The 25,284-nt window shown below is 37.7% G+C and overlaps 1 protein-coding gene and 1 long non-coding RNA gene across 5 annotated transcripts in view; one reads left to right on the plus strand and one right to left on the minus strand.

Moving 5' to 3' along the window:
* Nucleotides 1-25,284, plus strand: part of INTU (inturned planar cell polarity protein) — a 48,487-nt gene that overhangs the window by 12,737 nt on the left and 10,466 nt on the right. For 2 of the 3 annotated variants that reach the window (XM_054203691.1, XM_054203693.1), the window contains 7 exons: nucleotides 3,836-3,921; nucleotides 10,066-10,269; nucleotides 14,814-14,932; nucleotides 17,454-17,543; nucleotides 18,072-18,149; nucleotides 21,532-21,721; nucleotides 24,121-24,174. In XM_054203691.1, the coding sequence (XP_054059666.1) occupies nucleotides 3,836-3,921; nucleotides 10,066-10,269; nucleotides 14,814-14,932; nucleotides 17,454-17,543; nucleotides 18,072-18,149; nucleotides 21,532-21,721; nucleotides 24,121-24,174 (821 nt within the window). The remainder of the gene's footprint in view (nucleotides 1-3,835; nucleotides 3,922-10,065; nucleotides 10,270-14,813; nucleotides 14,933-17,453; nucleotides 17,544-18,071; nucleotides 18,150-21,531; nucleotides 21,722-24,120; nucleotides 24,175-25,284) is intronic. The other variant, XM_054203692.1, reaches the window with a different exon arrangement.
* LOC128910465 (uncharacterized) overlaps nucleotides 10,263-25,284 on the minus strand; it is a 38,272-nt gene continuing 23,250 nt past the window's right edge. Inside the window, exon 5 of one of the 2 annotated variants that reach the window (XR_008466723.1) lies at nucleotides 10,263-10,880. This is a non-coding gene — a long non-coding RNA (uncharacterized LOC128910465). Of the gene's footprint in view, nucleotides 10,881-22,102; nucleotides 22,864-25,284 lie in introns of those variants that run through there. The other variant, XR_008466725.1, reaches the window with a different exon arrangement.

Genomic DNA, 25,284 nt, shown 5'->3' on the forward strand with positions numbered 1-25,284 from the left:
CTGGGAGACGTGGTTCAAAAATATTCCCTTAAGTGCTAAGGTGCACATGTCTCCACAAAATGTGTGCAGCTGGTTTAAACGTCTTTGTGGATTAGAGACTCTACTGTTGTCTTTACAACAGAATTTGTAATGTCTCTAGTAAAACAAGAACAAGACAAACAGAACACAAACAACTTTTGTTTAAACAGTGTTCCAGATTAGTACAAGAGCAATTTATGCTTTCTCTTGTACTTATGGATGATGATCTTTAATACATGGTACTACAGCGCTCTTCAACAAAGAGCGTAGTAATTCTGTTTATAATTTCTTGTTACATTAGAATAGCCTGAATGCTCTGCTTTTGATTACTAATTTTTAAGTCCCGGGGATCTGGCATGGATTTACTGAGTTGCTTTTAAATGCTGTTTAACTTTCAGCTTTCCTGTCTTTGAATTATTGTTGTGTTGAAGATAGATTTGATAGGCTAAATGTTTACTGTGCTGCACATCAAGAAACAGAGAGGTTAGGGAGAGAGGTACTATTACTTGAAATAGAAAAAAACAATTCTTGGTTTTGCTGTAAGAAAGAGTAGGAATAAATTTTGCTTTAATGTATGATAACAGTGAGCAGTTAGTTGTTGTCTAGTATATTAAAGAGGAATATTGCTTGCATTTTGGGGGGATTCTGTATTTCCTTACTGATGGTTAGTTAAGAGGAATGTTCTTTCTCCCATTGGCCTTAATTATGTTTTGCACTGATTTTGAGCAAAATCAACCTAGTACCTGGGGAGAATTCCAGTTGTATTTGATGGTGTTTAACAACAAGACAGAAGACAGAAATAACGATAAAATATCAGAATTCTTCTAAACTTTCAGATTCTGTTGACTTTACTAGATTCTCAGGAAATGGAGAGACCTTAGAGACAGATTCTGCTTTTCCTCAGTATGCATGTCATTATCATCACTACGTTAGTTTGAGCTGAGCAAGTCTTCTCCCTAGAAACCTTGAAATATGCACTGATCCTTACAGTTGTTCAGTGCTGTATTTCTGCAGTTAAGCACATTTTTCTTGCCAAGTCAAGGCTTAAAAAAATATAGTTATACTAACATGCACATTTGCTGTGAATCCATATCCTTTTTCTAATGTCTTTACACTGCCTGAAAGAGCGATGAGCACTGGGGCTACTCGCTGGCTGAGGTTTTCTCTTTTGCAGGTGTAGTTGAACCCTGCTGTAAGGCTGCCTCTGGCTTGTCACATGTCCTGGCGCAGTAGAAAAAGATGGTTGTCACGATTGCAGCTTCTGGCCTGCTCAGGGTGTTCTTGAATTCAGATTGCAATCCCTGAACGTTGCAAGTGGAGCGACAGTAGTTGTGAGGGACATGCTGGTTTGTTTCACCATATTCAATAAGGCTCACGTTAAGTGTGAGGAGAGATAAATGTAGATACAAATAATAATAAAAAACTGAACAGAGGAAATAATGAACTGTCCCACTGTCTTTGGATTTACATTATATCCACATCCTTTGCTATGCCTGTCCCAGAACCCCTCCCCTCGTGCCTTTCCCCACACATGGGGATACCTCATACTGCTCTTATAATACCATTCCCTCTCCTGCCTCTCTAACAGCTTTTTGGACAAGTCAGTGTTTGCGGTGTCTGATTCTGAACTGCCGTTGTGCAGACTGGCCAGCCTGGAGCACAAACAGGGCAGGTGATGAGCCTGTCCTCACCTGGGGCAGGAGAGGGAAGAAAACGGAGGGGGCTTCTCTATCCAGCAGTCCATTAAGAGAACTCCTAATATGTAACACGGCTTGTGCCTTCTCTTACGGCTTTGGCTGAAATTTAGTAATGGTAATTTAGTAATGATTTCTACTCTAGTTGCTTTCACACCTAGCCTTTACTCACCTCATCTTTAACCAACATAAATGGGTTCTCCATTTCCCACGGTCACTGCAGTATTACTTTTATGCATCTGATCTCATTTGATTTAGTTTTTCTTGAGCTCGGGTACATGGAGTTGTAAGGGATCCTGTCAAGTCCTATTAATACTCACCTACATTCAAAGGACATGCCTTTCCTAACACACCTGGGTGTTGTGTTTGTCTTAATGCGTTTTGTGTTACTTGGCTGCCTTCTTGAGAATGAATATACTATTTACACCATTATATTTCTGTTATTCCAGTTATATTGATTGGTTTCTTCCTCTGTGATATAGTTTCTTTTATACTGAAAAGTGTTTCCAACTTTGGTTGTTGATGTTAGAGAAACCATGAAGGACTATCCATTTAGTGAGCGTTTTACTGACTTCGGTTCAACCTAAAATCACACCTTAAATGTTGGACTGATGATCAAGTAATCAAATCTTTTGGTTGAGTTAGTCTCCCACTACCATACCTGAAGTATCTTTGATATGTATCCTTTTCTTACTGATGCTTTTTTTTTTTTTTTTTAAAGTAGATGAATGGCCAAAAAACCTTGTTTTTACTTTTCAATTTCTATTTGTTTTGACAGGTCTAAATAGTTTTCTCTTTTGATGTTATTTTAGTTTTATGTTTTCTATTTCACAGGTGTTTTTCTCTCATTGTTCTTACTCCATGCTTAAGCGTGCATCTTTTTGAGGGGGATGAGGCAGAGATTATTGACTAATTATTACTGGGATACTTCTCTAGAATATTTTCCCTCACTTCAGATAGAACCCCCAGTTTGATTTTTCTACTTTAAACTTGAATGGGGATTTTAAGTTTGTAAGCTCTAATTCGGTTCTATTTGCTTTTGTAACTAGTGCCATTACTTTTTCAAACCCTTTCCATTTGCAGTTTAAGACTTTTTCTTTGGGATTTTGGGGTTTTTCTCCCCGTTTCCAGTAATGAGGAGAGAGTCAGATTTAGAAAACACGAGATGTTGTTAGGTGGGAAGAACTGGTGGATAAAAGCATGAAGAGGGCAGAATAAGAAGCCACAACAGTGGGCAAGGCACAGAAAAGAAGAGGAAGGACTAAATCTTGTGGCTTGAGAGACAAAGGAAGTGTAGGAATGAAATGAGGTAGCTGTGATTTAAAAATAAATAACAATTTAAGAAGTGACATTTCACAAGATGCTAAGCCAAACTCACTGCTCGATACCACAAAATAAGGGTGGCCGACGTCTATCACATCCTGTCTACATACTCCCTGTCTCACTTTTGTCACTTCTAGTGCTCATTTAAGCATGCATCTACATTACAAAAATAAATCACCTGCCAGAAGAGTGAGTGGTTTTCTGCCAGTTTAGTGAACTAAGCTGAGTTACTAAGGTGGCTGGGTAGCTGCCAGGACTGCTTCAAAGAGGGGGGTGGTGGGTTCTCCTATAGTTAGGTTCAGCCGACGCTTGAAACCTCTGGTCTAAGTGATGGCCTAGAACTTGTAAGCTGCTACAGGAGGAGTGAGTTTTGCAGCTCTTTTGGAAACAGTAGTGTTTCTATCAATAGACGTAGCAGTATAGAAGACTGGCAAGTGAACAGAGGTGTTTTCAGAGGGAAAAAAATACTTCTTGGGCATAACTTGATTGGTGAAGTTGTTGGGTTTTCTGATTGAGTAACAAAAGCGATATAATCCTGGATGGAGGGGAGAAGCTTTAACAGTTGTTTATGTAAAATGATACAAGTGTGGCAGTAAGGCATTAAGAACGTTGCGGTAATAGACTAATGTTTCTAAACACAGTAAATGCTGCATGTAGAAACCATCTACTTAAATGTAACAAAAAGACATTTATGATTGTTTTGAATGTCCTATTCGTTTTTAAAACAAAACACTGTTTGGCTTTGTGCTGTGGTGTAATACCATCTAACTTTCTCATGCCTTTGTCTGTTTTATCTCCAGGAGATGCTCTAGTTGCTGTAAATGATGTTGATGTGAATTCTGAAAACATAGAAAGGGTTTTGTCTTGTATTCCAGGTCCTATGCAGGTACAGTAGTTGAACATTTATTCCCAATGTCCTCTGTAAAAATTAATATTGTTTCTAGCCTTTTTTCCTCAGGAAATAAAACTTAGGTGATCTTTTTCTTAGAACTTCCCCATCTAATTTTTGAACACATTGGTTGACTTCAGTGAAACTTAGAGTAGAAATTTCAGAGTTTAAATCTGGTAAGTTTTGTGAAAATAGGCAGGTGCAAGTAAGTGGCTCAAGCCAATGTCCCATTAAGGGACATTAGGCACAATCCAGCTGTTACACATTCTGTTTGTCATCAGTAAGAGTTAGAAAGCACGTGCAACATAGTGCAAGAGGTAGCAGGATCCTTGTAGGTTTAGACTAACCATAACACCTGATTTTTTTGCCCAGTTTGAGAATCAAGGTATTCTATGCTTGCAGAATTCTGAGTATTCATGTTTCCCTATGAGAACTAGTACATACATATGTGGAAAATCAAGTTTCATTACTTTTCCTGCTCAGAAAATAACTTTATTATTACATTACCACTGGCATCAAAATTAGCCATCGATAGTTGTAGTTATGGGCAAAGATGGCAACTATGGTTGCTCTGAGAGTTGTTAGTTTGAATGCTCTGATCTCAACAAATGAAGGACAAGGCATGTAATGTGGTGCCTTGTTCCTGGTGGGTAATAGGGCTGGAGATGTGCAATTTGGCAATAGCAGGTATGAAGCAAGGTATTGATGTCAGCCTAAAAATGTCAACCGCAGAATGGTAGTAGCTTTTTTTGTCAGTTACTGTTCTTAAAGTGGTAATAATTGCTATGGAAATACTTAAATAAAATAGTTATCTCTTCATCAATATAAAGGACTGACAAACCACAAGAGAATTAAAAGAAGCCTGAATTAACAAGTAGTGCTATTAAAGATATTTTAAACCATTCAAATGGAGAAATTGATACTGCTTTCACATTTAAATAGAAAAATATATTCTTGAGTATTTAAGAGCTTTTAAATACCTTGAAGATCTTTCAAAACTGAATAGTGATGAAGATTGATAGAAGTCAGTAATAAAAATTGATACAAAATAAAACCCCAAAACTGACCTGATGAACAATGTCTCTTCCCCCCAAAATCTACTGCAGGTATCTTCTCTTCTAGCTGAATGATAATTTTGGAGCTATAATGAAGAATTAAATAACTAATAAAGAATTAGATATTTCAGAATTAAACCAGGAGAGTGTTCATTACCTAGGCTGTTAGTAGCATAAAATTAAGTATTTTGAGTTATTCTGCTTAAATACATTTACTGGTGGACCAGAACACAAAGTAAACGTTGCAACTTATGAGATGGAGCAGGTTAAAATTATAGTGTCTCTTACAGTGTGTCTGTAACCTCTTGGTAGTTTTTCTTCAGGTAGAATATACGAGGTGATAATAATAGAAATGTTTTACTGTCTAGAGATAAAAAGAAGTGGAAATTTTAGGTTTTGTTAAACATGCTTCTGTTGGCAACTTATGTAGTATAAGCGCCTGTAGAGTTACATCTGCAACTGCAGTAAGATTGAGCACTAGTATGTCAGTTTAGGAACCTTTCCAAGATACTTGACAGTATGAAGCTTGCCTAAGCTACCAGAGTTGTGGTCAGGTTTTGGCAGGGCTCCATGGTAGAAAAACCTTGTCTTGCCTGTCTTTGACCAAATACGGAGTTGCTGTAACTGTTATTAAATACAGAATGATTAAAAAAGAAGAGATTATATAGTTTATTTAATTGCACCCTTGCTAGATTATACATATCACTTGTTGCTAAAATGCAATGCAACCCTTTATATAGTAGTTACTTTTAATGCAACATTAAAGTTTACTTTGTCAGTAAATCTGTCATGTAGACAGTGATTACTTGAAATGTATAACTGTTTGTCATGTTGGCTTTCTAAAACCTTTTATTAAAGTGCAATTATTCCTTTTTTACTGTGCAGTTTGAGTCAAGCCAGAAGAGTGATCGCTGAAATAGCCCAGTGGAGAATTTAAATACAGAGTTCTGGGGTTTTTGCTGTGTTCATGCTGCTGAAGAAACAGAGGGTTGTTGTTTCTGAGATTTAGTAATAAAGACAGCTGTTAAACAAGCAAAATTGTTAACGTATTCTCATTCATCTAAACTGCATCATGCAGTTTAAAGCCGTTTTATCATAGTTATAAGTAATTTACATAAGCAAAGTCACTGCTTTTCTGGGTTCAGTGTTAAAAATTACTGGAAGTAATTTCAAAACGTAATTACCTAGATTCTCTCAGTTGCAGCATGTGGCATAAAATTTCTCATTATTATATTTCCAGAATTTTGTTTTCCTTACCTCCGTTTAGGCAAACTGCTTCTAGGCATGTAAGGGCCAGATTAGTGTCTTTATTGAGCAATACAAGTCCAAACGCTGCATCAGCATTGGATACCCCGTTTAGAAGTTCTATAGCAGTCACTGAATGTGACAGGACAAAGCATAGCTCTCAATGAAAGCTTGAGATCATACAATAAAGCTATATTCTGCAGTTTATACAATTTCACATTTCTGTAATCAAAACAGCTGCTGTTTCCTATCACCACAAGATGGAGAAGACAGAATAGGAAATGGAAGATAAGTTAAAAGTACATACTTTTCCTTATCCCGATACTCGGAAGTTGCAGAACCATTTTACCTGAAACTTTCTAAAAATAATCAGCCTGAAGCAGACATTCAGAATCAGAAATTTCAGCGTGAATTTTTGAGTTACAGTTGTGCAAACCATAAGCACGTGGAAAACAGAGACTTAGAACAGGAAATGGCAGTCAATCTTAAAAGGCAGGCAATGCCACCAGCTCTGTCTATAATAAAATCCATATTCTAAGACATACAGCTTTTTTGCAGATGAAAAGAAAGTATGCCTTTCTGGGACAGACTAACTGTGTAACAGATACATTTTCTGTTTCTTACACTGACAAATGTTTAAGAGTATTAAGAAACAAATTAAATGCAGAGCGACCTTCCCATCATACTTTTCCAGCTTCCAGCAGTCAATAGTTAGGGACTTGTTAGATCGCTTACAGGTTTGTACCACCTTCTTTTTTAATCTAGTTCATAAAATTCCTTTGACCTCCACAGCATCTGGTAGTGGTGATTTACATAACTCATTTGTGTCTTATGTTCATTTTTGTTGGTTTTCAAATGCTATCTAATTAGGTGCGTTTCATACCCCTAGGTTCCTGTCTTATGAGGAGCAGTTAACTGTTCATGTCTTATTCTTCGTATCATCGCATGACTTTGGAGAGCTCTGTCACGTTCCCCTTCTGTCACATCTTTCCTAAGCAGAAAAATCCCCATCCGTGTACCTCATAGCTTGCGGTACTGTCTCCTTCATCACTGCCTTCTTGCAGTTTGATTAAATTCTTTTTGAGAACTGTTCTAAATATTGAGAATGTGTGCATGCTTTATAGAGTGGAATACTAATATTTTCTATGCTTTTGCCATCCTTAATTTAATTTCCTTTTCTGTTTTCTGCTGTGCATTGAACTGATTTTCTTTAGGAGGAATGGTATCAAAGTTGTGAAAGATTTCATAGGCAGTATTTACAAAAGGGGACTTCAGTAGTCACATATTGAATCAGGTCCTGCGCACTGCTCAGGATGAAGATTCGCTTCTCCTCCACGAAAAAAATAATAGTTTTTTAGGGTATGTACAAATGTAGTCTCTTGGTCATTTTTTATTACAGCATTTTCCAGCCTAGAGAGTCACATTAATTTTTCTTTAAAGGCAGGGAATAGATTAGAACCTGGACAAAAGTAGAGAGGAACCAAAAATATCACGTTTCAAGCTGTTAGATAGAATTGAGAAGACTTGTAAAGGAACTTGTAGTCAAATTGTGCAGAGAGTCCTTTCTCAAAATACAGCGACTTCCCATCTGAGCAGTGTGGTATTGCCCACAGTGACATGGGAGGCAGCATGGATACCTACAGGAGGAGGGAGAGTTAAAATTGTTTGGCCCAATTTGTTTTGAGCCCTTGTTTGGAGGGCTCTATGGTTGTGTCTCTAAGACAAGACAAACTGAGTTGTTTTAGGGTTTTTTATTTGTTTGTTATTTTTAAATTGAGAGACTAAAGGCTGCAGCAAGAATTACATCTGTGCATCATTAGCGTAGAGACTGTAGCCTCAGTGTCATGAATAAGTGTCCACAGACAAGACGTAGTAGAAATTAAGAGAAATAACTATTAAGCCTTGAGGAAATCTGCAAGTTAAACAGGGTATGAGGAAAATCCTCTGAAATACATGCAGATGGTGTGACAAAGAAAGAGAATGGACTCACAGAATGCCAGAGAAGAAAACATGCATCTATAAAACTGTGAACGATTAAGTTACTGAGTCTTAAAAAGCCACTGCTTCTTAGCTGGATGTTTCTGCTCCTCGAGTCCCGTTAATATGCAGTGTAATGAACCAAAACTGAAATGATGAAGAGAGAGCGACGGATGATTACTGTCAGAAAAGAAAACGGTAGCGCATGCCAGGAGAGCAGGATTAAGCGCAATGCTGTTCCAGAGAATGGGAAGAGAAAAGTGAAAAAGAGCTGATAGCAGCCAAAATTGGAGAGGAAAAGATTAATGAGAAGTGTTGGGAGGGAGTAGATTGGAATGGGAAGGGGGCAGCTAGTGACATAAATGTTGTAGCTGGAAGAGCCGCTGATGGCACTTCTTTATGATCTAGCTTGACAGGCAGTGGGTGTTCTAAAGCATCGTTATTTCTTGCTGGCGCTCCTCTCTTTAACTATGTGTATATACATACACAAACATGATAATGTAAATTATCGATATTTAAATGTATAAATTATCTCTGCTTGGGCTTTTCAAATTTATTGTAACTGGGAAAATATAAACCTTTTTTGTTGCATCGATCATTAGGCTAAGCTGTCACTGACTTTAAAGGGAAGCAGGATTTGGTCTGATATATTATGTTTAAAATTTCCCAGTCAACAGGCGTGTTAAGGATACTTTAAGGCAGACAAACAATCTTGAGTAAAAACATGTGAAAGAGGGAACTGAGAACGTGCCTACTTAGTCCAAATAGACGTATTTTCAGTCACTTCGAACAATGATGAAAACTAAGGTATCAACCAAGAAAATAAATCAATTTATTCTCCTCAGAAATGACAATTTTCTGCTCAAACAAGAGCTAGGTATTTCTCACGTATCCTTCTTTCATACTTAGGATGAAGTGTTCATTCACAAAAAAAATATTACTCTTTCATCACTGCACTGGCAGTGCTTGTAAAAAGGAGGTCTATAAAGCAAATTGTAAAACATATTTCCACACCAAATTTGGATTTTGTGTTGCTTCTGAGCCCGGAAATATGCATTTATTCTAAGATTCCTGGGTTTTACTTTATTTGGGAAATAACGAACAGTAAGCGTCATGTAATTTTTTGACAAAGTAAGCTTGATCATCTAAACTTCAAATTATTTTTTGAGAGAATGCTCTGTTTGTGCTTTTAAATTTTTTTCTTCTGAAGACAGTGCAGCAAGTGACGTAAACAACTTTTATGCTTCTTTCTAGTTGTGTACAGTTTTAAATACAGCAACAAAACCCTTATTTGCTGACTCTACAGTTTAAAAAAAAAGAAAAGTTAACAAAGTGAAAATGGTGGCAGATTGAAAGAATTGCTGCTGAGTGTTACAAATTAACAGACTTGTAAATTGATTTTCCTGTGCAAATGTACCTGTCAGTGCACTCAAAATGGCAAAGAAATGCTCATGAAAGAGCCTCGAGGATATATACTTATGAAAGTGCTGACATTCTGGAAGAAGTCAAATACTGTGTGTGTTTCCAAAGCATGGTAATAGGTTTTGTGTTCAAACAAACCCAGAGCAGTAAGTATATTTTTCCAGTCTCAAAACCCTAAGAATTAAGTATGAAAACACACCAAACCGCATGCTTACTCACATGGTTCACAGAGCATGTAATAGCTGGCTTTGTCCTTAATAATAGATGGTTGTGTAATGCTGAATATATAATTGGTTTTCTGAAACAGCAGGAATTTTGGAATGCTTATGCCTTTGTCAGTAAAGCTAAGAAAACTTAATCTCTTAAAGGGCTGAAACTGCATCTGTTTGATTCGATATTATAAGTACAGCCTCATTTTCACAATAATTCATTATCTTACTAGGTTAAACTTACATTTGAAACATCAATATTTGAGCCTGAAGGAACTTCTCAGCAAAGGTGTAAACAGGCGCAGTCAAGTATGAACAATCTGGTTCGGCTCTTGTGGGGAGAAGACAGTACAGACCTTCAACAGGCTGTACAAGACGTGCCTCATATCATTATGTTCCTCGCAACGAAACTGGACTCTGAAACGTCTAAGGACGAGGTACGTGGCTAAATAAAACCGAAGATTAAAGGTAACAACTGACAACAGCAACTGCTATGCCTTTTGATGTAAGAAAAAGAATAAAAAACCTTGCTAATGACTTTAAGTGGTCCGTAAAATGTCCATTTTGACAGAAATAAGGCCTGAAATTCCAGGGAAAAAAAGTTAGCGTCACTGCTGACAAACTGTAATTGGACTTGAAATCACTTCAGCGCTGCTGAATGTCTGTACGTAAAGAGCAGGCTAGGGGCGTTAACGGACAAAGCAGAGATAAATTCAGCAGTTGGTTATTGTCTCTCCAATGCTCACTGTGATGTTTTCAGTGCACCTCTCAAACTTGAACTATGAGATCTCCCAAGTCAAAATAATTTTCCCGAGCAGGAGCTGTTGTCAGTCCACATGCAGAAGTACCTCTCCTTTGTCCCGTAAAGCTTCCTTTCACATCTTTTTCAGTTTTGTGTTCCTCAGAAAAATTTTGCCAGTGTACGCGTAGCCCGTTGTAAGTTTGTGGAGATGTTGTTCGTGGTGTAGCCATGGCTACAAATGCTTCACTCAGAACGCAGGGAAGCCGCAGAATACTTCGGAGGGCTGAGTTTGGCCTCTTGTCTGATCTAAAAAATGACAAATGGACAAAGTGGACTTTTTAGGAACAGACATTTGGAAAAAGACTCTTCTCCCCTTCTGTAAATTCTCCTTATATTTAGTGTAGTGCCCCAATGATCTGTATTTTCTGTCATGTGGAGACATCAAGTGAAGCACAAGTTTTGCCAGTCCCCAGGGACTGGGATGGGGGACAGTGATGGAGTGGGAAGCAGAATGAGGACATTTTGCTTTCTCTCCCCTGGAATTAATCCTTAGATCCAGTCAGTGCTCCATCCCTTCTCTGAGACGTCTTTATTTCTTTGATACTATTTTTCAACTGATAGAAGTCTGTATCGCTCTGTGGTGATGTGTAATAGAGAAAAAGTGCTACAACTACACATAATGGAGTTTAATTTTATTTTCTAGAGATAGGGCTGGGAAGGAGAACCCCAGAAACTTACATGATGTCATAATGCCATGTAAAAAGTGTGGAGTTTGCAGAGTCGATTTCTTGAAAGCTAGGAAATAACTTTAATTCCGCCCTTTTGTACATATGCAGCATGACATTGTCTTTGACTATTTCATTTTTTCTGAAAGATGCTTGTCTTGTGCAGAGGACAAAATGGAAAGATGATGGTGTATAATTAAGCCTTATTAGGCAACCATAAATCCAGTACTTCATAATTCTGGAGTACTTGACTTTGCAATATAAATCATGCTCTTCTAACATATTATTTTTAGGGTAATGTACGCTTCATTGTGTATTACAACAAGATACTTACACTGTAAGATTTGGTTTGCAGTTCTTTCCAATCTGGTTTAAGAGACTACATTTTTTTCACGGGAGATACCTTCAGAAGAAATTCAGTTTATATAAGTGTCTCTTATAATTTTTAAATTTTTTTAATGGTATTGCAACTAGGCAAGGTCATTCTGTGTTCTTTTTCCCGCCTAGAGACTACTTCGATTAAAACACATGATGCTGCAGTGTTTTTCTGCTTTGGTATTTCCCAGTAATAAAAAAGAAAAGAGCTCATTTAACTGTGAATTAAATAAACTTAAGATGCTTTATCAAAGTTCACTTACATATTGCAAATAACTTTTTTTCCTTCAGTTCTATGTTTGTAGTCCAAGACTGCTCTGTTATGTGGATAGAGCAGCTACAGACACTTGCAGTAGGCTTAAAGACCGGCGTTTTCTTGGTCACTTACATACATTTTTATGAAATACTAAAATGAAAACTTATTTCAGGGCCTCTGGCTCCTCCGTTGGTAGTGAATAGATATGCAAATGCCTAATTGCAATTCCTGCACTTCAGAGTAAATGGAGTACTGCTTTCTTGCCCCATTATTTCTTTACATTCTCCCAAGAAACAGGATTAACCCTGAATGTTGAGCAGAGGTAAAAGAGGGATTGTAATGCACTTGTTCGCCCTTCAGACCATGGAAGAATTGTTTCCTAGAAGTCTTGGCAGCTGTGCGGCCCCAGATAGTCTCTAATGTTGAGACATGCTTTGCTGGTGTAATCGAGATCTTTATAACATTCCCAAACAAAAGAATGTAGCCTTCAAGGCATTTGTCTTTAATTTAATTTGGTGAACAGTAAGTGACATTTATCCTGTAGATGTACTGTTCCAGATGTAGTTCCCACTAGCACTTCAAATTAGCACTGCCGTTACTATACACCTATGCCACATTGCACAATAAAAATATAATGACCTTTTCCTTGGCTGCTTTACCCATAGCCAAAGGAGGCGTGGTACACAGCTCACATCCGTGTAAACTATGGCAACTAGAACTAGTAACTAATTCTATAATTTGTGAGCTTTTGGCACCCAAAAATAGTATTAATGAGCTCTAAGACTTGTATGCTCTATCTACTCAATTAAAAAGGAAAGTAGTATTAGAAACAATGCAGCATGTGTGCATGCATGTGGGGAGTGTCCCATATGATTATGGTTTCAGTGAGTGAGGTTGATCATGTCTTTTTTATGATTTAGTATTTATTTGTACTTATTTGTACCAGCTTACACTCTAACATCTTGATGTGACTGAACTCCTTTTGGTGATACCATGTTTCAAAAGTAGTCATGTTCCTATTCCTCCTCCACCATAGCGTTACTGGGAGCGTGTGTTTAGCATACCTGCAGAGTAGGTGTCACTCAGCAGCTGGTGAGTAGCTTGGTTCATACAGACACTGACTTGTGCTTCCTGGAGCATTTCTCTCTCTTTATAATTTCCGAATCAGTCTTTAAGTATTCATAGTTCATCTTTGCATATATTGTTTCTTTGTTAATCTTACGTAAGATGCAACTTAAAGCATCTATTGTCAGTGCACTGTGTTTGAAGATTACAGGAGGTTTTTAGCTGGTCGGCTCCGTTTTAACAAAATTTCTTTTAGCCCTTTCTTATGTTGTCAAGACTGCACTAATTTTTATTTATTTTAAATGTTATTTAGGCTCAGTCTGAGAAATTAGTAAAATAAAAATAAAAAAGGGAAGCTGTTTGATAAGCCATTAGTTTAGATACTCTGCCCAGGTTTGGGGGTTTTGGGTTGAGGGAGGGTTTACACTTTTTAACTGAGCTACTTCTCATTTATTAATTCCATTGTCATTGGCCTATGAACTTTCACCTGGCTTTGAAGACAGCTGATCTTGTATGGCAGTATGTGTCGAACCTTGCTAACTCATTAATATATACAGAAAATGCAGCTATGACCTTTTGTTACAGTTGTCTTTTCTTTCCCTGGGAAAGGGTACAGATAATTCTCAAATGAATTTTGTGTAAAGGCCCTGGTTCACAGTGAGGAGGGGAAAAAAAGGCTCTTTCTACCCTTTGTAGTGCAGTAATTAGAAAATGGCAGGTTTTTTCCAGCTGAGAGATTGATTCAAGGAGGAAAAAATCCTTGTCACTAATGAGTATTTGAAAATAGAGCTAATTAAATTGGATAAGAATGAAAAGTTTGCCAGGTCCTTCTGTAATGAAACTTTACATTCTTTTAAACTTGATGGAAGGAAAATTTTCTAATGGGTATTGGCACTGGCTGGATGTGCTTAGCGACACAAATAGGGAAGTTAATCATGTCTGTGTTTCTTTTGTTTGTGTAGAAAGATAATTTAGTACGCTCTTTACATTGGATATGCTTAATATTACTCGCATTATTTCTGGCCCATCATGATTTGGCAGAAAGCAATAAATGTGGGGAATCATAGGTTTGCTTATTACTATATTGTTATGGCTATAATAAAATTTTTTTTTTTAAATTGCTTACGTAAAAAGTTCATTTTAAAGAACTGGTTAGAAAAATAATTGTCACAAATACTTACCTCTACTGATCTTGAGTTTCAAGATGACTTCTTTAAGAGTATGCTGACACAGATGGTCAGAGGTTTGGTGATAAAATTGCTAATGGTGTACAAGTTATTGGAATATATTTGTTATATTTGAGTCTATCAGTTCTGTTTTGTGCTATACATGTAAACCAATTAGGTAGGGTTATATAGAGGGACTGGAGTTTCCATATTCTTCTTGTTGGTTTTAAAGAACTACGTTTGATGACTTAAATCACAATTTAAATATTGAAAGAACCATACAAAGAATAGCTATCTCTTGGAATCAGATTTGTTAACACTGTACTGGAAGCTGTAAAATGCAGTGGGCATACTGTTTGTCATTTTATATTTCTCCATATAATAATGATTGTAAATAAGTACTCCTTTTCTATAAAATAGAAAAGTTAAAACTGTCAGAAACGTTCAGGTGCATTTTAGAACTTTCCAATATGCCTTTGCAGGCAACTGCTTGTTTTGATACCACGTGGAAGTATATCATAAAAGCTTTCATATTAAAAAAAAAACCAAACTGATGCCAGGAAAAGAATTTGTTATCTTGTTTTCTGTGGGTGGGCTTCTTTTTGTAATTTTGGTTTTGCTTTGCTTAACTAACAGCTAACTTTCTTCACAGCAAGAAATTCTTTATCAGTATCCCATATCAGAAGCATCCCAAAAACTGAAAAGTGTGAGAGGAATATTTCTCACGCTGTCTGACATACTGGAAAGTGTTACTGGTACCCAGATTATCAGGTAAAAATATTTGACGTGTAATGTATTAATACTTTTATTATTTTATACATATGTGTACAGAGAAACACACATAAAGTCTGGACAAAACAAGAGTGACTCTACCTGTTACAGTAATGTTTAATTAGAACAGTGTGCTTGAAGTTGAAAGGCTCAGCCTTGGATGTACCTTGGTTTGGGGGAATTTCTTTGTCATGGATGGCAATGACTAGGATTTTTGCTTCAGTAAAATTGTTTTTAGATCCCTTAGATCTCTTAAAGCATCCTTATCTAAACTGGGATTCTGTGGCACTGTACTGTGGCAGACTGGAAATTCTACAACAGCTTCATTCAAATTTTTAAAAATTTAAAAAAAAAAGTAATTCAGTTAAATTCATGAGTTACTGCTACTCTTAAATTAATTTTATTTCATGTTCAACTTGCAACAGCTGAAAGATTTTTGTATCCACAGACCAGGACTCTAGTAAGAAGTCTAATAAAAATGACTTCTGAGTTTTTGGAGTGGCATAGGGGTGCTGGAGATATGTCAAGAGCTTATTGAATATTTAAGGATAGATGAATTTTCTGATGGAATAATTAGAAGTGAGATAGCAGGTGCCACTTTTCAGTTTCACATTTATTCCCATTGAGAGTTTACATCTCTTTGGGGGTCTTGGGCAAGATTCTCTTCTGCGCATCAATGCCTGGTGTGTCAGATACAAGACCGGGATTGATATAAAAAAGCCAAATATAAGTGGGATTTCAGGCCTGAGAATAGAGAGTGCAAGCAGTAGTGAACAGCATTGGCAATAATAAGGAATTCCTCAAAAGGCAAAAAGCTTGCTTAATATATTTAAGTTGGATTTACCACTGATAACTTTTTCCTTAAAAGGAGTTCTTGATGTCCTTTTGAATATTTTTGCTTAACAGAAAATTAATACTGGTTAATTGACTTTTGTTTGCATTTGTTTCTCTTAATTTTTTCTCAGACTTGTTGGTATCCTGCTATTTTGAGTAAGAAGTTCTAACACTGTGCTTTAAGCATGCTTATAACTTTCTAGTTATTAAGTTACTAAAACTCAGGATACTGATGTCGTGATGAATAGGAATGTGGATTGACTCCTTTAGCAGCAGGTATCCAACACAGGTTTTTGATCTTTTGCGTGTACCAGTATTCTAATGCAATGGCACTTTAATTAGCACTGAGGTGTGTTAACTCCTCTTAAATGCTTATGCATTCTTCATGAAAATTCTCCCATCTAGAAGCATTTTCAGACATGTCCAGATTTTCAAACGAATTCAGAAGACAAATCAATCTGTTGTTTGATGACCTATACCTATGGTATCATCAGAAAAACAACACAGAAATCCATGATAACGTGGATTCACCTTTCCTGTTAAGGGTCTCAATTTCCCATTTTTGAGTTCTAAAAACAGAAAAGCATTTCTGCTGGTCTCTGTGGACTGTCTCATCTCTTAAAAAAAAGAATAGATAATTCCCAGCTCTCCTATGAAGCTTTTTCTGTCAGAAGAGTAAATTATGATTACTGTGTCTGCACATGTATTGTGTATGTTTCAGGATGGGGATGTTTATTTCTTCGTAGTTGACTGCTTTATAAATATATAACTTGTTTTGTTTGGAAAGCACTTTTGGTTACATGAAGGATGAAAATTACAGTGTAAGTGAATCTGTGAAGCAAGTTGATCATGGAGACATATCCTTAAAATTAAATTCCCGAATCTTTCAAGCTAAAACTTAAATTACCCTTTTTTGATTTTGCAGCAGTGTTATATTGTTACTTAAAATTTGTAATGTGATTTTAAGAAAGGTGGGGTTATGCTATAAATTTAGTGTTCAAGATACTTACAGATCTTGGTTTTAGAAGCAGCCAGTACATTTAATCTGATCATCTGGTGCATAATGTATGGTTTACTGCTAATTAGAACATTGGGTCTAATTCTGTTTCATGTTCTAATCCATTTTATGGTTCAAATGAGATTTCTCTGTGTCTTTCTGGGATTGCTGAGCTTCATAGAGCAATCTCCTATACAAGGAGATAGCATGAGAGTTCAAGCTTATGTTTATCACCAAGGTAATACATTCAAATACCTCTTGGGCTTGTTTTCGAAACATGTGTGGGGTCTTTTTCAATGATTTTGTGAGTGACTACTGTGTTCAGAACCTTCATTAGTACCTCCGGTTACCTCACTGTGATCTGAAACAGCATTCATTTTCTAAGTTGACTGCATTAAAAGCTAGGCAGATACATGCCAGGAAGACCTTTAAAGAGCATCTGAATCATTCAGAAGATGACTGTGGCGCTTCAGTAGCGGTTGTTGATCCTTTATATTTGTATACTTGAAAGCGTTGTTACTACTGGTGTGATCTGTTTGGAACAGAAATATAATTATCTAGCCCAGCTGCATGCATGTGACTCTATATGAGCATAAGACTTTGCACATAAATTGCATATAAATCATTCTGGCTTATAATGGTGGTCTTTTATAACATCATAGTATTAACAGAAGTGCTTCATTTTTCTAGTTCCTCCCTTTTTTTATGTGGAAAACTGGTTCAAGTCGTTTACTGGAAGGAATCTGACAAGTTGCTTGTAATTGGCCTTCCTGAAGAAAAGTGAGTTTCAAATAAAATGTTTTGTTTTCCTTCTAATTTTATTTTGATTCCTGTTATGTGTCCTCAAATTGTACTATCCTATCAAAAAAAGCAAGAAAGGGAGGACTTACAATGTATTCTCTTTACTATCACTAATTTCTATACGTGTGATTCCACTTTTTTGATTGACTTTGTTCACATCTTGTATATATCAGTTGTTACAGCTTCTTTTTCATTTCCTCTAAAGGGAATAAGATCTCGTTAAATCTCAGAAATACTTGTAGGCTGTAAAACAGTAATTTTCAGTGTTTGGTAAAGTCAAGTCCTGATTAGAGGCTACTGAATAACAGCAGTAATATTACATATTTATGTGTTGTAGCAGGACTTCCTCTCCCCCCTCACACACTCCCTCCCCGGCCTTTACTACTGTCTGTCTTCGCGGGCAAGTCACTCAAAGGAACTACCTCATACAGTCCGATGAAGAATTTTTTTGTTTGCAATACATCAAGTAAAGATGCTATAGGTGTGCATTTGAATTTTATTTTTTAGTGTGCCACTTTCTCAGCTGAGGAACATGATCGAAGATGTTGTCAGGACCTTGAAATTTATGTACGGTTCTTTAGACAGGTCAGTTCTTTCAAACGTGTTTTCTTCTCAGTCACTAATATTTTCATTGATGCTCACTGAAAACGACAACTAGTAGCATTCATTTTTAATCCTTACATGGAATTTCTTTGCATGTCTTTTATACTTGCACAATAAAACAGGAATCTGTTCTTCTTGCCTTTTTCTTTCACTAGCAAAACTCTTTTTAAACAGTCTTTGTTACTTCAGAAAGTTTTGTCCTTGATTAGGTTAAATCATTAGAATCATAGAATCTTCATGGTTGGAAAGGACCTTTGAGATCATCGAGTCCAACCAAACAACCTACAACCTCTGCCACTAGAGCATGCCCTGAAGTGCCCCATCTAGACCTTTCTTAAACACCTCTAGGGATGGTGACTCAACCACCTTCCCTGGGCAGGCTGTTCCAGTGCCTGACCACTCTTTCAGTAAAGTAATTCCTCCTAATATCTAATCTAAACCTCCCCTGCCACAACTTCAGACCATTTCCTCTGGTCCTGTCATTATTCACTTGGGAGAAGAGGCCAACACCCACCTCTCTGCAACCTCCTTTCAGGCAGTTGTAGAGGGCAATGAGGTCTCCCCTCAGCCTCCTCTTCTCCAAGCTAAACATGCCCAGCTCCCTCAGCCTCTCCTCGTATGACCTGGGCTCCAGAGCCCTCACCAGCCTGGTAGCTCTCCTCTGGACACGCTCCAGCACCTCAATGTCCCTCTTGTACAGCGGGGCCCAGAACTGAACACAGTACTCGAGGTGAGGCCTCACCAGTGCCGAGTACAGAGGCACGATCACTTCCCTGCTCCTGCTGGCCACGCTATTCCTGATACAAGCCAGAATGCTGTTGGCCGCCTTGGCCACCGGGGCACACTGCTGGCTCATGTTAAGCTGGCCGTCCACCAGCACCCCCAGGTCCTTTTCTGCTGGGCAGCTTTCCAGCCACTCTTCCCCAAGCCTGTAGCGTTGCCTGGGGTTGTTGTGACCGAAATGCAGGACCCGGCACTTGGCCTTCTTAAACCTCATACAGTTGGCCTTGGCCCATCGATCCAGCCTGTCCAGGTCCCTCTGTAGAGCCTTCCTACCCTCAAGCAGATCAACACTCCCACCTAGTTTGGTGTCATCTGCAAACTTACTGAGGGTGCACTCAATCCCCTCATCCAGATCAGTGATAAAGATATTAAACAAAACTGGCCCCAAAACTGAGCCCTGAGGGACACCACTAGTGACCGCCTGCCAAGAGGGTTTCACCCCATTAATCACAACTCTCTGGGCACGGCCATCCAGCCAGTTTTTAACCCAGCGAAGAGTACACTTGTCTATGCCATGATTCACCAGCTTCTCCAGGAGAGTGCTGTGGGGGATGGTGTCAAAGGCCTTACCAAAGTCCAGACAGACAACGTCCACAGCCTTCCCCACATCCAGAAGGTGGGTCACATGGTCATAGAAAGAGATCAGGTTGGTTAAGCAGGACCTCCCTTTCCTAAACCCATGCTGGCTGGCCCTGATCCCTTGGCCGCCCTGCACTTGCCGTGAGAGCTTGCTCAAGATGATCCTCTCCACGATCTTTCCTGGTACCGAGGTCAGGCTGACAGACCTGTAGTTTCCCGGATCTTCCTTCCGACCCTTCCTGTAGATGGGTGTCACATTAGCCACCCTCCAGTCGTCTGGTACCTGCCCTGTTGACCAAGACTGTTGATAAATGATGGAGAGAGGCTTGGTGAGCTCTCCCGCCAGCTCCCTGAGTACTCTTGGGTGAATCCCATCCAGCCCCATACACTTATGTACCTCTAGGTGCAGAAGCAGATCACTGACTACTTCCTCCTGGATTATGGGTGGGTTGTTCTGCTCTCCATCCTTATCTGCCAGCTCAGGAGGCTGAGCACCCTGGGGATAGCTGGTCTGACTATTGAAGACGGAGGCAAAGAAGGCATTAAGTATCTCAGCCTTCTCCTTGTCTTTAGTTGCAACTTTCCCCCCCGCATCCAGTAAGGGATGGAGATTCTCCCTGGCTCTCTTTTTGTTGATGTATTTGTAAAAGCTTTTTTTGTTGTCCTTAATGTTAGTGCCCAAGTTGAGCTCCAGCTGGGCTTTTGCCTCCCTAATTTTCGCTCTGTATAACCTAATGAGATCTCTGTACTCCTCCTGAGTTGCCTGTCCCTTCTTCCAAAGGTGGTAAACCCTCCTTTTATTCCTAAGTTCCATCAGAAGTTCCTTATTCATCCAGACTGGCCATTCTGCCTGCCCTTTAGACTTGCGACACTTGGGGACAGCCTGCTCCTGGGCCTTTAAGATTTCCTTCTTGAAGAGCGTCCAGCCTTCCTGGACCCCTTTGCCCTTCGGGACTGTCTCCTAAGGGACTCTCTCAACCAGTGTCCTGAACAAGCCAAAGTCCGCCTTCTGCAAGTCCAAGGTGGAGGTTTTGCTAACCCCCCTCCTTATATCGCTACGAATTGAAAACTTGACCATTTCATGATCACTAAACCCAAGACAACACATTCACGTAATCTAAGTCACTGTGGATGTCAACAGCACTCTGCAAATGTTATCTTTTGCGTTAAAGCACTGTTTGTAAAACATACATATGAATCAGTGTTACATTTTTAACAAAGTAAACGCTCCAGACTTTTCAACTTTATTGGGCAGAGTGACTGTCTTTCTCTGCATTTAGAAATGACCCAGAAAATTTTCAATCTGACTGTAACCCAAATGAAAATGCCAAGGTAGGCTCTGCATATGCTTGCGTTCAATTCAGGGTTAAAGTGTGTATGTCATAGAGAAAAGCCAAATATTTCTATTCATTTTTCTGTGTTGAACAGCATAGAAGTTTCTAGAAAGAACAATCTCGCACAGTGTCAGGCTTCCTCTTTTTCTTAGGACGTTTTTATGTCACTTCATGACAAGGAGCAACTTCTAATACCTGCAGCTGTTTAAATGCATCTCAGAAAAAGCTTAGCTTTGAATGTGGGGTGTAAAGTACTCAATTTGATAGAAGTATTGGAGACTGTTTGGAATAGTAGAATGCTTTTTTGAATTGTCTGAAGAAAATAAGATGATCTTTAACACACCAAAAATAGTAAAATAAATTACTAAAATAAAGAAAAATAATAATCTTAATTTCCAAAAGGATGAAGCTGCTCATTGTCTCATCTTAAGTTGCTCTAAAACACCTACTATGATACTATACTGCTTTCAGCAAGGCAGTTTTTTCTTTGTTTGTAGGTACTGCATAGATATTAGCCTAGTGGGTTTTTTTCATGTGAAAAATTAATGTTAAAAAAAAAATCCAAAAGTAGTATCATGCTGTGAAGAGACTTCTATAGTGCAGAGGGTTATATAAACAAGCTACAAGTTTCTCAGTGTTATTCTAACTTGAAGTTTGTGTTTGTTCAGTGCTTTTTGCCAGGTGGAAAATGTTTCTCGCCTGGATCATTTCTTCAACCTGTTCTTCCAGCGCGCGCTTCAGCCTGCAAGACTCAAGTCAAACACCAGCCCCAGCACTCAGCACTACGACACCTGCAGTGCCTTATTCTTAGACAATCTCCCGGGCTTGCGCTGGCTGACGCTGCCTCAGGAAATCAAGGTAATTTCATTTTCAGATCGCTCTAGGAAAACTTGGGTATGAGAAGCCAGAAAATGGATGCCAGTATCTTCTGCTGTTACTGTGTGATTTATGTCAAGTGCTTTGCCCATCCCAGACCGCTCGTTTTCCTACAGGATCCTTTATTTAAGTTTGGAACTACACAGTCATTCCCACAGGAAACATTGCTATTATGAATGTATTTTGATGACTTCAGAGTTATCTAGGAAGAGAAGTTGATGACAAAGGAATTAAACTTTATTTAAAATATATATATATATATACACATGCACACACACACCTCTAACAACTAGCATATGCAGTAGGGAAAGCAGCCCCTGCTATGTAGCTTGATGTTTGATTTTAACTATTCAAGTATTTTTCCAGGTAGAAAATATTACTCCAGAAGCCCACGCGTAACTTGTAATTTAGGAGAGTTATAAATGGCTGTTGCAGAATCAAAATAAATGCCCATACATCATTTGTTTGACACCATACAGGTACAGCTTTTCTGCACCGTTTCACTGTGTCTGATTACCTCCCAATTAGAAACTGTGTTGTGCTTTTAGCCATAATAAGACAAAAGCAAATAGCATTATAGCTTTCAGTCTTCAATCTCATTTTAATGACTTTACAGAGTTAAAATTGGGATCATTAGGATAATTATTGGTAAAGTTGTTTTTTTTAAAAATTAAAATAATAGATTTTATATATGTGTGATGCATTGTCCCTGCCAAGTCTTCTCTGAAGTGGATTTTCATATACACTGTAGAACTGATGTTATTAGACCAAAATAAAAAAAAGGTATTATTTCTCCAATTTAAAACAATTTTAACAATTTTTGTACAAGAGAGAACAATCCCAAGGAGGTTTCTGCAGTAGAGTTGCAAGACCAACACATACTGCATTTATTCAGAAATTTATGGTATTATTTGGAATTACATATTCTTTTGAATTACACAAAAAGAAAATTGAATTCAGCTTGAATTATGCAAAACGAAGTCTGCAACAGGGGTTGCAACTAGAAAACCTTTGCCTTACAGGGTGGCGGATTCTGTAACACAGTTCCAGCCCAGTTTGGCTCTGCACAGATAAGCAAGTCTGAGCTGTGTTGTACAGCAGTTGGCAGGCAACATGCTCCATAACTGAAGGGAATAAAACGTTTATGCAACATGTAGTTGTAAAATGTGGTCAGTCAGCAACCTAATATATATTTGAAATGCAACTTAGTGCACTAACTGTTGTCAAACTTTTTTTTTTCCTATCCAGGAAATGACACTGTTTTTTTTTTCCCCTTGTACTAGTTGGTGATCTTTTTTTTTTTTCCCTCCATGCTTTTTTCTTTTCTCTCCAGTTTCTGTGGAGAGACTCTGTTACGCTTTGTTCTCTAGTTTAGCGTTCAGGTTGGTTGTTTCTTGTAAAATTGTAGGCTTTAAAGGGATTTAGAAAGTAACTTAGTTTATATTTATGATATAGACATCGTTTTCCAAAATTGTGTGGGATCATCCACATCTTCCAGAAAAAAAATTTTGTTGCAGAAGATGAAATTTCCAGTTAAGCTTTGGTGAAGATCTTTATATGCTGTAGGGAATATAAAACTAAAAATGTCAGTTCTTTGTTGGGCAGAAAGCCATTTAAATTTTAACTGGGGAAAAGCTGAGAGACTGGTTAGTTGTCGACTGCCAACAGCCTTGCTGACATTTCTCTGTTTGAAAAACTGGCTGTATTTCAATTAGAGGCAGCCTCTTAATACAGCCCAAGAAATTTGTAATGATGGTTTTTAGGTTCTTTTCATTAAGTAGCACATTTATGTCATGAACTTCAGTACCATTTTCTTTAAAGGAAAGTATTTTTAGTAAAACTTACATTAACCAACAGCTCTTGTAGTTGGAGAAATAAGCAAGCTTAAAAGCGGTTTCAGTAGAACAAAGATAATGTGTGAGAAAGTTTTGGCAATTTCCATAGAGACAAAAACTAAATCCATTGTGAAAAAGATTTTTCTAATAACTCAGTTGGATACAATAGCTTGCCAGATTTCAGAGCTGTCTCTAGCCTTCAAGGGGTAGCCTCTAGACCTCCTGTTTTAAAGCACGCTGAGAGCAAGAGTGACATCTCCTTTATACCAAACAGTGGGTTCAGCAGGCACACATGCAGAGAAATTTTACAGTTTCAAAGAAGGGGGAAATACACAGCAATTAAGAGGGATTTTTCTTTAATCTGATGAATTGAGCTGTTCTTGATATTTGATAGTACTACTGAAAAGTATGTGCCAATTTTTATTCATTCTCTTTGTACCTGTGAATCCTAATCTTCTGAGACTAGCAAAATAGAGCGAATTATGCTGTTATTCTAAGTTAATGTGTTGGAAATCTCTGTTAAAATGTACCGTTTAAATATTTCAGATGGAAATTGACACAGCGCTGAGCGATCTGGAAGCAGCTGACTTTGCAGAGCTGGTAAACGTTTTATTTCTGTTGTTTGCATCGCACACTATCTCTTTACCTTGCTGTCATATTAAGTCGTTTAAAAAAGCACCAATTCCAAACTCACACACTTTTTTTAATCAAGTGGAAGTCAAAGCAAAGTTATACTGTACTGTTCTTGTTTTAAGATAGCTCAATTGTACCATTCTGTTTATTTTGAATTTCTATCCACGGTTAACATTATAACCGTATTATAAACCCATAGCACTAGTCACTGAATGATTTACTATAATTTAAGTCCATGGGATGTCTACAAGGAGACTATAATTTTAACATGGCTGATTGTTGTTACATGTCATGTTTCATATAGATAACTGTCTCCTTCCCAAGCAATTGTGAATAAGCCTGAAAACTTCTATGGGGCACTAAGAACTTAATTTTCCAGTTTACAGAATGCAGCTACATGTTACGCTTAGTTTTAATATTGTTAAAGGAGGAGACAGTAATTTACTTAAGTATCACTTGCTGTGCATGCTCTTTACTGCGCCGTATAGGGCGGTGAGGTGTAAACATATTGAAATTCCATTTTTATTTTCTAATCTTTGTGATCTGAACTTTCTTAAACTCATGTCCCAGAACAGTTACTTTAAAATTATTTTCCTCATAGGTATATTATAATTGAGCATAAAGATAACTTGTTTGATCACATATTTAGCATATTTTGGGACACACATATTCTTAATTACAAAAGATACTTAACAATTCTTAAAACCTAAAATACAAGGTAGGCAGACATATAGTCTATCTTGGCAAAAGAAAAAAAAAAAAGAATCACTGTACTAAACAACCTGATGATTATTTAGAGAAAACAATATTTATAAGTTGTAGCTTATTGCACAGAACTTTATAACACCCATTTAAACTAATACACACTCTGTCCACCTAAAGATAGTGTTACTAATTTGAGGGCCCTGAGCATCTAGATTAAAAGATCAATGAACTGGTACGTTTTTGGTAAAATGTCAAATACTGGGAAAAAATGCTTTGACTTGGAACTTTTACTCTAGGATGGCCTCTGGTGTCAATAGTTATGCCTCTGCTACTCGTTGTTAAGAACTTTGAGAATTAGCATATCCTAACAAA

The sequence above is a fragment of the Rissa tridactyla genome, chromosome 5 (genome assembly GCF_028500815.1).
Source record: "Rissa tridactyla isolate bRisTri1 chromosome 5, bRisTri1.patW.cur.20221130, whole genome shotgun sequence".
NCBI lineage: Eukaryota > Metazoa > Chordata > Aves > Charadriiformes > Laridae > Rissa > Rissa tridactyla.